The 13084-nt window shown below is 44.9% G+C and overlaps 2 protein-coding genes across 6 annotated transcripts in view; both read right to left on the bottom strand.

Annotated features, from left to right (window-relative positions):
- Nucleotides 1-3947: 3947 nt before the first annotated feature.
- Nucleotides 3948-9072, bottom strand: LOC137317433 (NACHT, LRR and PYD domains-containing protein 4C-like). The gene is made up of 4 exons (XM_067980781.1): nt 8340-9072; nt 6690-6776; nt 5293-5460; nt 3948-5120 (listed from the first exon to the last, which is right to left on the bottom strand). Exons 1-4 carry the CDS (start codon nt 8651-8653, stop codon nt 5033-5035), a joined length of 657 nt encoding a protein of 218 aa, XP_067836882.1. The 5' UTR covers nt 8654-9072; the 3' UTR covers nt 3948-5032.
- A 139-nt stretch (nt 9073-9211) lies between these two features.
- Nucleotides 9212-13084, bottom strand: part of LOC137317431 (uncharacterized) — a 30858-nt gene continuing 26985 nt past the window's right edge. For all 5 annotated transcript variants that reach the window (XM_067980780.1, XM_067980776.1, XM_067980778.1 and 2 more), the window contains 2 exons: nt 12923-12988; nt 9212-10080 (listed from right to left, as the gene is read on the bottom strand). In XM_067980780.1, coding sequence (XP_067836881.1) covers nt 9725-10080; nt 12923-12988 — 422 coding nt within the window. In that variant the 3' untranslated portion in view covers nt 9212-9724. The remainder of the gene's footprint in view (nt 10081-12922; nt 12989-13084) is intronic.

Raw genomic sequence — 13084 nt, forward strand, 5'->3', positions numbered from 1 at the left:
CCCTGGAATCACTTGGTGCGACTCTGCGCTAACTCCTGGGTCACTTGGACATTGTGGGATCACTGTGGGATCACTGGGGCAGTCTGTGCGATACTTTCCGCCATTTTGTTGGAGGTGGCTTCGTATTTGCCTCCATTTTGTCCAGGATGACTGCTGTACTTGCCGCCATTTTGTCCAAGATGGCCGTCGTATTACCGCCATTTTGTCCAAAATGGCCGTCATATTTGTGGCAACTTTTTCTACGATGGCCGTCGTAATTGCCGCCATATTGTCCCAGAGAGCCGCCGTACTTGCCGCCATTCTGTGTTCAATCTGGGATCACTCGAGGGTGACTGGGCTCTCTCTGGGATCAATCTGGGGTGACTGGGTGCTCTCTGGGATCACTCTGTTGTGACTGGGTGCTCTCTGGGTTCCCTGGATGCAATCTGGGATCACTGAGCAGTGACTGGTTGCATTCTGTAATCCCTGAGTGCTCTCTCTGATCACTCTGGGGTCCCTGGGACATTCTGCTATCAGTCTGGAATCACTGGGTGGGACTCTAGTTTAACTCGGGGGTTACTGGGACATTCTGGGGTCACTGTGGTATCACTGTGGGCACTCTGCGGGGTATTTGCCGCCATTTCGACCAAGATGGCTGCCGTACTCGCCGCCATTTTTCGAAGATTTCTGCCGTATTTGGGCCATTTTGTCCAAGAAGGCCGCTGCACTTGCCGCCATTTTGTCCCAGATGGCTGCCGTGCTTGCCGCCATTTTTTCCACGATGGCAGCATTACCTCCCACCATTTTTACCAAGATAACCGCTATACTTACGGCCATTTTATCCAACAAGGACGCCGGACTTGTTGCCATTTTGTCCAAGCTGGCTTCCATACATATCACCATTTTGCCAAGATGTTCGCCGTAGTTGCGGTCATTTTGTCCATGATGGCCGTCGTAGTTTCCGCTATTTTGTCCAAGGCGGTAGATGTACTTGATGCCATCTTGTCTAAGATGGCTGCCGTACTTGCCGCCATGCTGGCCGTGTGTAATTCTCTGGGATCACTCGGGGTGAGTGGGTGCACTCTGTGATCCCTGGGTGCACTCTGGGATCTTTCAGGGTTGACTGCTTTCACTCTGGGATCCCAGGACACACTCTGCTATCAATTCTGGTTGACTGGGTGCATTCTGGGATCACTGGGTGCACTCTGTAATCATGCTGGTAAGGCTGGGTGCACTCTAAGATCCCTGAGTGCACAATGGGATTACTCTGGACTGACTGGGTGTACTCTGAGATCCCTGGGTGCACACTGGGATTACTCTGAAGTGAATGAGTGTACTCTGGGATCCCAGGGTGCGCTCTGGGATCACTGGGTGTGACTCTGGGTTAACTCTAGGGTCACTGGGGACACTCTGTGCCAAACTTGCCTCCATTTCGACCAAGATGGCTGCTGTACTCGCCTCCATTTTGTCCAAATTGGCGGCCGTCTTTGCAGCATTTTTGTCCAAGATGGCCGCCGCACTTGCCGCCATTTTGTCCAAGGTGACCGCCGTACTTGCTGCCATTTTGTCGAAGATGCCGCCGTGCTTGCCGCCTTTTTGTCCAAGACGGCCGCCGCACATGCTGCCATTTTGTCCAAGACGGTCGCTGTATTTGACGCCTTCTTGTCCAAGATGGCTGCCGTACTTGCCGCCATGCTGGCCGTGTGTAAATACTCTGAAATCTCTCTGGGGTGACTGGTTGCACTTCGGGGTCATTGCACTGTCACTCGGACATTCTGGGGTCACTGTAGCATCACTGGGGACACTCTGCGCGGTACTTGCCGATATTTCGTCCATGATGGCTGCCGTATTTGCCTCCATTTTGTCCAAGATGGCCGCCGTACTTGCGGCTATGCTGACCAAGATGGCCGCCGTACTTGCGGTCACTTAGTCCAAGATGGACGCCGTATTTGCTGCCATTTTGTCCAAGTTGGCCGCCGTACTTGCCGCCATTTTGTCCAAGATGCCGCCATGCTGGCCGTGTGTGAATACATATATATAGCATATATTTTTATGAATACGAGTTGTTGTTTTTGTTGTTGCAGTTGTGCTGTTGGTCTAAATATAAAGACGGCCAGTCTGGGATTCCTCGTTTCACTCTGGGATAACTCTGGGGTGATGAGTGCACTCTGGGTTCCCTGGGTGCAGGCTGGTTTCACTCTGGATGACTGGCTGTACTCTGGAGTGACTGGGTGCACGCTGTCATCCCGGTTGCACTCTGGGATCACTTTGGGTTGACTGGGTGCACTCTTGGATCACTGGATGCACTCTGGAATCACTCTGGTGTGATTGGGTGCACTCTGGGGTCACTGTTGGGTAACTGGGGCATTCTGGGGTCACTGTGCGATCACTGCGCACTCTGTGCGCAATATTTGCCTCCGTTTTGTACAAGATGGCCGCCGTACTTGCCGCATTTTTCCAAGATGTCCTGCGTACTTAGAGCCATTTAGTCCAAAATGCCGTCATTTTGGCCGAGTGCAAATAGATTTATGCAGTATATCTATATTATATATCATAAATGCAAGTTGTTGTTGTAGTAGTTTTTGTGGTGGTGGTCCAAATATAAAGACTGCAACTCTGCGATCCCTCTGGGGTAATTGGGTGCACTGTGGGATCCATCTGGGCTGATTGAGTGCACTGTGGGATCCCTGGGAGCAGTCTGGGATCACACTGGGGTGACTGGGTGCACTTTTCTGTCACTGTGATATCACTGGGGACAGTCTGTGCGATACTTGCCGCCATTTTGTCTAAGTTGGCCGCCGTACGTTCCGCAATTTTGTGCAAGATGGCCGCTGTACTTGCCGCCAATTTGTCCAAGATGGCCACTGTGCTTTCCGCCAATTTGTCCAAGATACTGCCGTGCTGGCCGTATGTAAATAGACATAGATATACATTATAAATAGAAGTTAGTGTTGTGGTGGTAGTCTAAATATTAAGACTGCCACTCTGGGATCCCTCTGGGGTGCCCATTGCCTCCCCGAGAGGAGACCGGCCGAGGACTCCACTCCCAAATGGGAGCGACCAAGGCCTCCCACAAAGGGAAGCGTCTGAGGCTCCCCCAGAGGGGACCGACCGAGGCCTCCTCCACAGGCTGCACCCAAACAGGGCCCACGTGAGTTTGGTCTTTTTATTGCCCTGGGGTGTAATTTCCTCTCTGGGCCATGGTTTTGGGGCCTTGGTGTAACATGTTCCTGTTCGATTGTAACCGATTGTGATTTAACCAGGTTAAAGCCTGGGGTTAAAGTAGCCCGGCCTGCAATGTTATACAAACACGTTAACCCACTGTGAGACAAACAGGGGCCGAGAGGAGATTAACGTCGGAAACGTGAACCCCTGTCGGGGCTTCGAGGGTTTGTTATAATTTCAAAATGATGCTTGTGTTTCGGGGAGAAGCGACAACTTTGAGGGGACAAAGCGGCCATTTGAGGGGTTTTGATGGAGTAAATGAGGAGAAACTGTTTCCAGTGGCAGGGGGTCGGTAACCAAAGGACACATATTCAAAATAATTGTCAAAAGAGACAGAGGTGACAAGAGGATTATTTTTATGCAGCAAGTTGTTATGATCTGGAATTTACTGCCTGAAAGGGAGGTGGAAGCCGATTCAACAGTAAATTTCAAACGAGAATTGGATAAATACTGTAACGTATCATTCTGTGATATTGCGGCAGGTGCATGGCGGACATTTTGCCTTGCATGTCGGGAGGACATTTTGTGGAGTCCCAGCTGAGCCTTTTGCTCACAGTCCGTCTCACTAATTTGTGAAAATGCATATCCCCGTGTAAGACCAACCCGGTTCAATGGACCGACCGGTCACATCTATGATGCCAGTTGGAGGAGGTGTGACGTCTTTTCCAGGAACATTTATTCAATATTTTAAAATACGAACACCAATATTTTTATTTTAAATAATGAGGAGTCCAGGCCTGAGCTGAAATAAATGGTGGAGTTTTAATAACACAGCACATGGACAACAAATTACATTTATATAGCGCCTTTATAGCAGTAAAACGTCCCAAGGTACTTTGCAGGAGTATTAAGGCAAAATTTGACACTGAGCAGCATAAGGAAATATTAGGACAGGTGACCAAAAATCTTGGTCAAAGAGGTAGGTTTTAAGGAGCATCTTAAAGGAGGGGAGAGATGGAGAGAGGTGGAAAGGTTTAGGGAGTGAATTCCAGAGCTTCGGGCCTCGGCAGCTGAAGGCACGGTACACAGGGACACGGTCCAGATTCTGACTCCTCACTGGGAGAGGAGCCCAATTATCACTGTCCTACTGCAGTCCAGACTGAGCCAACTCTAAGCCCTTCCTATCTGTACTTTGACTCAATGTCCCACTGCAGCCCAGACTGAGCCCCACACTGGGCCCTTCCTGTCTGTACATTGACCCAGTGTCCCCCGACAGCCCAGACTGAGCCCCACCCTGGGCCCTTCCTGTCTGTACATTGACCCAGTGCCCCACTGCAGCCCAGACTGAGCCCCACCCTGGGCCCTTCCTGTCTGTACATTGACCCAGTGTCCCACTGCAGCCCAGACTGCGCCCCACCCTGGGACTTCCTGTCTCTGCATTGACCCAGTGTCCCCCTACAGCCCAGACTGAGCCCCACCCTGGGCCCTTCCTCTCTGTACATTGACCCAGTGTCCCACTGCAGCCCAGACTGAGCCCCACCCTGGGCCCTTCCTGTCTGTACATTGACCCAGTGTCCCACTGCAGCCCAGACTGAGCCCCACCCTGGGCCCTTCCTCTCTGTACATTGACCCAGTGCCCCATTGGGGACCATCCAGCCCCGGATATCCGGCAGAATCAGCGCTGGGGGACCGGGTGACTGAGTCTCGTGACCCTGTCGCTGGGCCTCTGACGTCACAATGGGAGACGACGCTCGCTCAGCTCGAGCGGGAAACCGTTCAAGGGCCGTTCGGATTTAAACCTGGAGCGCGGCCGGTTAAAGGGGAGGGACAGAGAATCGGCCAAAAATGTTCAATAAATGAGACCAGTAATGGTGATAAATTGAAATGATCACACTCCCACACTCAGTCCGGGTCTGGATTCCTGCAGTGACTCCAGGTGTCTCTTTCCGTTTGAACTGAACTGATTCCTCCAAAGCCTGAAACAGATTAAAGATTAAACAGGAAATAAACAGATTGAACAACAGTGTAAATAACAGGGAGACTGGGGTTAATATTTCAATAATAATTACAGACAAATATTACCCATAAAAGGGACTGAATCCCATTGATATTTTATTGATTACATTAAACATTAATACAAACACTCACCAGATCCACTCCAGACTCCTACGGGTCAGTATGAGGGAGCGGTGAGCGGGGACAGATCGGTCTGCGAAGTGGTTTGATCCAAGGTTCAGACCCGTCAGTTTACGGTTTGTACTGAGAGCGGAGACGAGATCCTCGGTACAAGATTCTGTGAGACCGACATCATCCAAACTGGGGATCAGAGAGAGAGAAATAACAGGAATCAGAGTAAATCCCCAGTGTTTATTAATAGCGCAATTGCTGACACTAATAATAATGTACAGTGTTTATTAAGAACACTATTACTGATACTAATAATAATGTACAGTGTTTATTAATAACACTATTACTGGTACTAATAATAATGCACAGTATATTATTGATAGCACTATTACTGATAGTAATAATAATGTAATGTTTATTAATAACACTATTACTGATACTAATAATAATGTACAGTATTCATTAATAGCACAATTACTGATACTAATAATAATGTACAGTGTTTATTAATAACACTTACTGACACTAATAATAATGTACAGTGTTTATTAATAACACTATTATCGATACTAATAATAATGTACAGTGTTTATTAACAACACTATTACTGATACTAATAATAATGTACAGTATTTATTAATAACACTATTACTGATACGAATAATAATGTACAGTGTTTATTAATAACACTATTACCGATACTAATAATAATGTACAGTGTTTATTAATAACACTATTACTGATAGTAATAATAATGTAGTGTTTCTTAATAACACTATTACCGATTCTAATAATAATGTACAGTGTTTATTAATAACACTATTACCAATACTAATAATAATGTACAGTGTTTATTAATAACACTATAACTGATAGTAATAATAATGTAGTGTTTATTAATAACACTATTACTGATACTAATAATGATGTACAGTGTTTATTAATAGCACTATTACTGATACTAATAATGATGTGCAGTGTTTATTAATAACACTATTACTGATACTAATAATGGACAGTTTTTATGAATAACGCTATTACCGATACTAAAAATAATGTACATTGTTTATTAATAACACTATTACTGATACTAATAACAATGTAGAGTGTTTATTAATAACACTATTACTGATACCAATAGCAATGTACAGTGTTTATTAACACTATCACTGATACTAATAACAATGCACAGTGTTTATTAATAACACTATCACTGATACTGATGATAATGTACAGTGTTTATTAATAACACTATTTTGATACTAATAATAATGTACAGTGTTTATTAATAACACTATTACTGATGCTAATAATAATGTACAGTGTTTATTAACAACACCATCACTGATATTAATAATAATGTGCGGTGTCAGACATCCAATTATGATAAACACAATCTCACACAGTCTGATACTTACCCCAGTTCCTGTATTTTACAGTCCGGGTTCCTCAGAGTCGCAGACAGTAGTTTCACTCCTGAATCTCCCAGTTTATTATTACCCAGTCTAAACACAAACAGACAGAGAGTGAGAAACATACTGAATCCAATCCCCGATTTGACACAATTTCTCTCTGATATTACAGGAAACACTGAAAACTATTCAGGAAATTAATAACCAGATTTCCGTGTCGCTGACAATGAATCTCTCTCTGTCCAACGCCCCATAGATTCAGGAACTGTCAGTAAATGTATTTATCAAATAAAGCGCTGTCTGTGTGAAGCCATTAAGTGTCCCTTAGTCCGGCCTCATTCCCTGATGATCAGAATTACCCTCCTGGAGTTCAATGACCGCTCCCTTCATGTTCGGGGAAACTTGTCTCATTTCTGATGCTTGTTAATTCCCAGATTTTATGGGAATGCGGCGATTTTCCCCGAAATAAATGATAAAGCGGTGATTACCTGTACTTCATGCAGTATTGTATGAAACTGTACAATATCTCGGGGTGAATTATATTGTGAAACGGCGCTAACTGCTGTTGCAAAATCCGTCCCCCAGGATTTCATGTGATAAGGAGAGTTTATTTTGGCTTGTTACAAGTTTTAAATGTCTCTGCACTCCTAGTTTATAGGGGCGGGGGAGGGGAGTCTCTCTCTTTATTCCCATTGAACTGGCTCTTTACTTATTTCAGGATAACGGGCCCGACAGTTTATGGGGAATTTTCTGTGGTTACCTCCCCGAGCGGGACCTCACACACGGGGGGCAGACTGTGGGAAATTCACGGGTTGACTGCACCTGGTTTACCCAGGAGCCTCCTGCTGAGTGGGAGGCCCCACCTCTGACCAGTGTTTATCTGTATTCCTGGGCTAATACCCCACAACCCGTTAGATTGGAACCATTTTACTGGCAGATTTTAGTTCCCCAATCCCACTGAAGTGTCGGCCTGGATTAATCAGCGAGGGGCCTGAATCCACGACCTTCTGATTCAGAGGCACGAGTGCTGCCAGCTGGGTGAAGAGATGGTGGATGTATTGGAGAGTCTGAAGGGCTGTGTCATTGATGAGTTAAGATAACGGACCGACGTCCTGCGGGGAAAGCTCAGCCCGCCCACTGGCGGTTGACTGCCCGAAAGCTGTGTTTTGCTCTTTGTTACTGAATGTTTGGTGTTTCTGCTTCCCTCTCCTACACACGATCACAGTCCGGTGACTGTCACTTGCCCCCAAACCTCGGTAAGAGGGTGGGATGCTCAGACACAAAGACTGCTGCAGTTAGTATCGGTCCACGTGTGAGTAACAGTGAGAATTAGCCTCTTCAATGGATGTATCTCAGGTAGTGATAAAAACAGCAATAAATATCATTTATTGTAATTAAATTATCAGACTCTTTCAGTGACATGTATTTACTGATCCGATAAAGACTGTAAAATCCCGACTTTTCACAACGATCCATTTTAGATTCTCCAGTCCTTAGGGAATTACTAACCGATCCTCTTATCATTTGTCATATTTGTGTTGCATCTGCTTCTCTCTGGTTTATCGGAACTGTTTGTTTCCCTTCATTACGGAGCAACAATACAATCTGTGACTGTTGGACAATTGGCCCAACAGTTAGAGACAAATATACAGTTACCTCAACACCTGGCATTTGTGTAGTACGGGTCCCAGCCGCTGGAGTCCTTCACACTGAATGGAGCAGTTCTCCAGATCGAGGTGTTTTGTTATACCACAGAGTCCAATGCCATGAGACAGCAGCGCACAGTAAATAGGGGTCAGTCGCAATCCATTAAATGTAATTGTTTCCACAGATCCCACTGTGACCCGAGACAGTGTTTTATTCTGAAACTCAAACAGGTAGTGGAATGTGTTCAGGAGGTCCCTTTCATCAGATTCACAAGCTGTATTTCCAATCTCTCCTTCAACTTTCTCCTTCAGCCAATCAATCATTCCGCAGATTGTTTGATGAAGAAATGGACCCAGAAACTCCTCCAGGGGCCGAGCTGACTGTGAGGATGAGAGACCAGCAACAAAACGGAGAAATATCTCCAATCGCCCATCTTCCTTGCTGTGGGCTTCACGGAGGAGTTTCCGGATGTCCCCAGGATCTGGAGTCAGGAATTGTGCGAGAGCGGCTACAAACTCTTGGATGGTGAGGTGCGGGAATGTGTAAACCACACTCTGGGCAGAATCATCTCTCTCCAAAAGTTACATCATGAACCCAGACAGGAACTGGGAAGGTTGCAGATTGTACTGGATCAAATCTCCATTTCGAAACACCAATCTTCTTCTCGGAGACTCCAGTGAAGTCCATCTCACCGATCTTCAGTAACACATCACGGGGGGATTCAATCTCTCGGCCATGGTTTTTCAGAATGTTGTAAATATAGTAGGAATATAGTTGGGTGATGGTCTTGGGAACTCGCTGCTGTTTCCTGTCTCTTTGTGTGAAGAAGGGACCCAGTGACAGACCGAGGATCCAGCAGTAGGAAGGGTTGTAACACATGGTGTACAGGATCTCGTTCTCCTCCAGTGTTTGAAAACAGCTGCTGCCACCACCTGATCTTCAAAAAACTTGTTGAAATATTCCTTCCGTTCTTCACCAAACAAATCCCAGGATTTCAGCCCAGACACTGATCTCAGCGTTTTCCAATAAATGTAATGCAGTGGGGCGGCTGGTCACTAGCACTGAACATCCTGGGAGCAGCTTGTGCTGTATTAAACTGTACACAATGTCAGACACTTCACACCAGTCTTCAGGATCTGTGCACATGTACTGAGGTTCTGTATTTCTCCGATTATTTGCAAAATCGATGCTGTCCTTGAATTCATCTAAACCATCGAATATAAACAGTAATCCCTCTGGGTTCTTCCAGAGATCTCCCAACATATTCCCAAAGTAAGAATACAGATTCAGTATCAGATTCCTCAGGTTTATTCTACAGTTAATAGCGTTCAAAGCCCGGAATTTAAAACTGAAAACAAATTGAAAGTGTGGGTATATTTTCCCAGTGGCCTCAGTCATAAACAATCTTTTGTACCATTGTTGTTTTTCCAATCCCCGCGACTCCGCTCACCGCTGCTGAACTCCCAGATTTGCATTTTCTCCGGGAAAAAACTGCTCTGGAACAATTGATCAGTTTGGATTTTTTCCAGTTCTCTCCGGAGATGTTTCTCTCTCCACTCTTCATGCTCTCGGCCTCTTGCCAGCAGTTCATGTTCTGCAAGTGTCCGATCTCGAACAGTAGAAATGACCGTTAGCTCAGTGTATGGATTGACCAGCTGGAAAATCTTAACCTTCTCCTTTATTAGGATTGTGTTCACTCTCAGTGTTTCCGTTTGGACCCGGAGTGTTTCCTTGTGTTTCTCTTGAACATCTTCAATAAGATCAGGCAGAAAGTGGTTCTCAATATTCGTTGTATTGATATAAAAACAAATTCTCAATATCACTTTCCTAGTCAGTAAAATGTTCCGAGGTTGAATTCACATCTTCAATAGAGGTGCGAGCAGGAAATTAAACTCAGTTACTGGAAACCTCGCTTGAAAGTGAACAAGGGCTGAGAAAAGTTTCAAATTCTCACTTGATTCTAATATTTACTGAACATGGAGATTTCTATGAAGGTGATATTTTCCCTCGGCTGATTAATTTTATCAGCCCCGCCCTGTACCATGGACATCTCATTTCAAATCCACACATGGTTCTGGTGATACGAAACTAGAGGTTCTGGAGGATTAACCTATGAAACCGTCAGTGGTGCTCACCTTTTGCGGAAATTGGAAATAGGTTATTGTTTGCATTGGGAGAGGGACAGACTCTGAATGGAGAGAAATTCCACTGTTATTGTATCAGACCTCGGGCAGGTTATCTGGGATATTGTGGGCACTGGGAGAGGGACAGACTGTGAACGAACAGAAGTTCCACTCCTATTGTATCAGGTCTTGGGCAGGTTATCTCGGGTGTTGTGCGCAATGGGAGAGGGGCGGACTGAATAGACAGGAGTTAAATTATTATTGTTTTAGGACTCGGGCAGGTTGTCTGGGGTATTACCTGCATTTCTATAGTCACCTGATCACAGGTAAAGATTACTGCCATTCTGTATGTACAGAGGGGAGTCAGAAAGATGATTTAATTTATTACGAGTTTAGGCTGAGGCGATGGTGCGAGGGTTTGATGTATTTTGTTTGGTTAAGAGATTTCAGTATTGAAATGTTTTAATGGAATTCCCAACATTAGTAAGGACATAAGAACATATGAAGTAGGAGCAGGGGTGGGCCATACGGCCCTTCGAGCCTGCACCGCCAGTCAATGAGATCATGGCTGATCCACCTCAAATCCACTTGCCCGCCCGATCCTATTCTCCATTGATTTCCTTCGTGTCCAAAAATCTATCGATCACAGTCTTGAATATACTCATCCGAAACAGGAAACAGGATCAAAATCAACAAAATAATTAATAACGGAGAAGGGAATTCAGGGTAATTTTCTCACACAAAGTGCCAGAGAAACTTGGGAAGACAATAAAGTGGCAGTGTAAGTGGGTCAAGAGACAATCAGACGTGTTTCTTTGGATACATTGAGACGACGGGTAGGTGGGGTCATCTATCTAACAGGGACAGGCTTATTTGGGCGAAATTGCTTTTTCCTGTCATAACACCGATTAGAATTAAAAAATACAACTACTGCACACATCATTCTGTGTAATGTTCGAGCAGAAAACATTCACAGTTCATTTCAACTGTTCTCCCAATAATTACACTCAGTTGTTTCATTTCGGTCAGAATTCCCCACATTGTAGGTTTGGGAAATTACAAATCTGTTCCCATCAGTCATTCCATTGGGTCTAAAAAAGACCCTGAGTTAAAGGACTATTCTTTGAGCAGAATAAGTTCTCTCTTTCACTGCCATTATTCATTCCATTGGGTCTAAAAAGGCCCTGAGTTAAATACTATTATTTGAGCAGAATAGGTCCTCTCTTTCACTGCCATCATTCATTACATTGGGTTCAGAAAGACCCTGAGTTAAAGGACTATTCTTTGAATAGAATAAGTTTTCCCTTTCACTGCCATTAGTCATTCCATTGGGTCCAAAAAGACCCTGAGTTAAAGGACTATTCTTTGAGTAGAATAAGTTCTCTCTTTCACTACCATTAGGAAGCTAGCCCATAACTTCCGAATTACCCTGAACATTGTCTTTCCCTCACATTTCTCCACGGATTAATGATCTATTGTGTGAAAATCCGCAAATCTTCTCAGATCAGATCGAATAGTTTGACGTCTGTGAAAAGATAACATTTTCAATATTTCGCATTTCTCCACCTCGTTCCCTACAGGTGATTGGGAGCAGATTTCTAGGGGCGCAGGTAAACCGTGACGTCTGGCACAAAGCACTGCTCATTAATTGTGAGCCGAAAGGATCTGTGAGGCACACTGGAGTTGTGTGTAGGATTCACAATATATCAAGATCCTGACAGGTGTGTATGGGGATTCACAGTGTATCAGGATCCTGCCAGTTGTGCATGGGGATTCACAGTGTATCAGGATCCTGCCAGGTGTGTATGGGGATTCACAGTGGATCAGGATCCTGCCAGGTGTGCATGGGGATTCACACTGTATCTGGATCCTGCCAGGTGTGCATGTGGATTCACACTGTATCTGGGTCCTGCCAGGTGTGTATGGAGATTCACAGTGTATCAGGATCCTGCCAGATGTGTATGGGGGTTCACAGTGTAACAGGGTCTGCCCGGTGTGTATGGGGATTCACAGTGTATCAGGATCCTGCCAGGTGTGTATGGGGAGTCACAGTATATCAGGATCCTGCCAGATGTGTATGGGGAGTCACAGTGTATCAGGATCCTGCCAGGTGTGTATGGGGATTATAGCTGTATCACGATCCTCCCAGGTGTGTATGGGGATTCACGGTGTATCGGGATCCTCCCAGGTATGAACGGTTTTTCACAGCTGTTAGCAATCAGCACCTGGATTAGTTGGAGTAATAAAACATCTACAAATTTACAAATAATTGGGAAACGTGAATAGTAAAAGATCGTGCAGACGATCTGAAGATTATTAACAAATCAAAATCAAACTTTATTCTGTTCCCTCCAACCTTTCAACTTCTGATTCACAGATTCTGACAATCTCTAAACAAAAGGCTACAGTCAAACATTCTGATTCTCAGAAGTGAAATAAACAGTTTGAAATCTCCATGTCGTCACTTACCTTTCAGATGACTGGGTATTTCAGTTAAACTTCGTCCGATGTTCATATAATCAAATGGATCAGGACCTGTTTAAATCAATGAGCTTTCATGAGATGAGATCTGTGTAATATGTTGGTAAATTCTGCAGTGTTTCAATCTGAAATTGAATTCAGTGTGTGATT

Source organism: Heptranchias perlo, unplaced genomic scaffold (assembly GCF_035084215.1).
Source record: "Heptranchias perlo isolate sHepPer1 unplaced genomic scaffold, sHepPer1.hap1 HAP1_SCAFFOLD_62, whole genome shotgun sequence".
NCBI classification, from domain to species: domain Eukaryota; kingdom Metazoa; phylum Chordata; class Chondrichthyes; order Hexanchiformes; family Hexanchidae; genus Heptranchias; species Heptranchias perlo.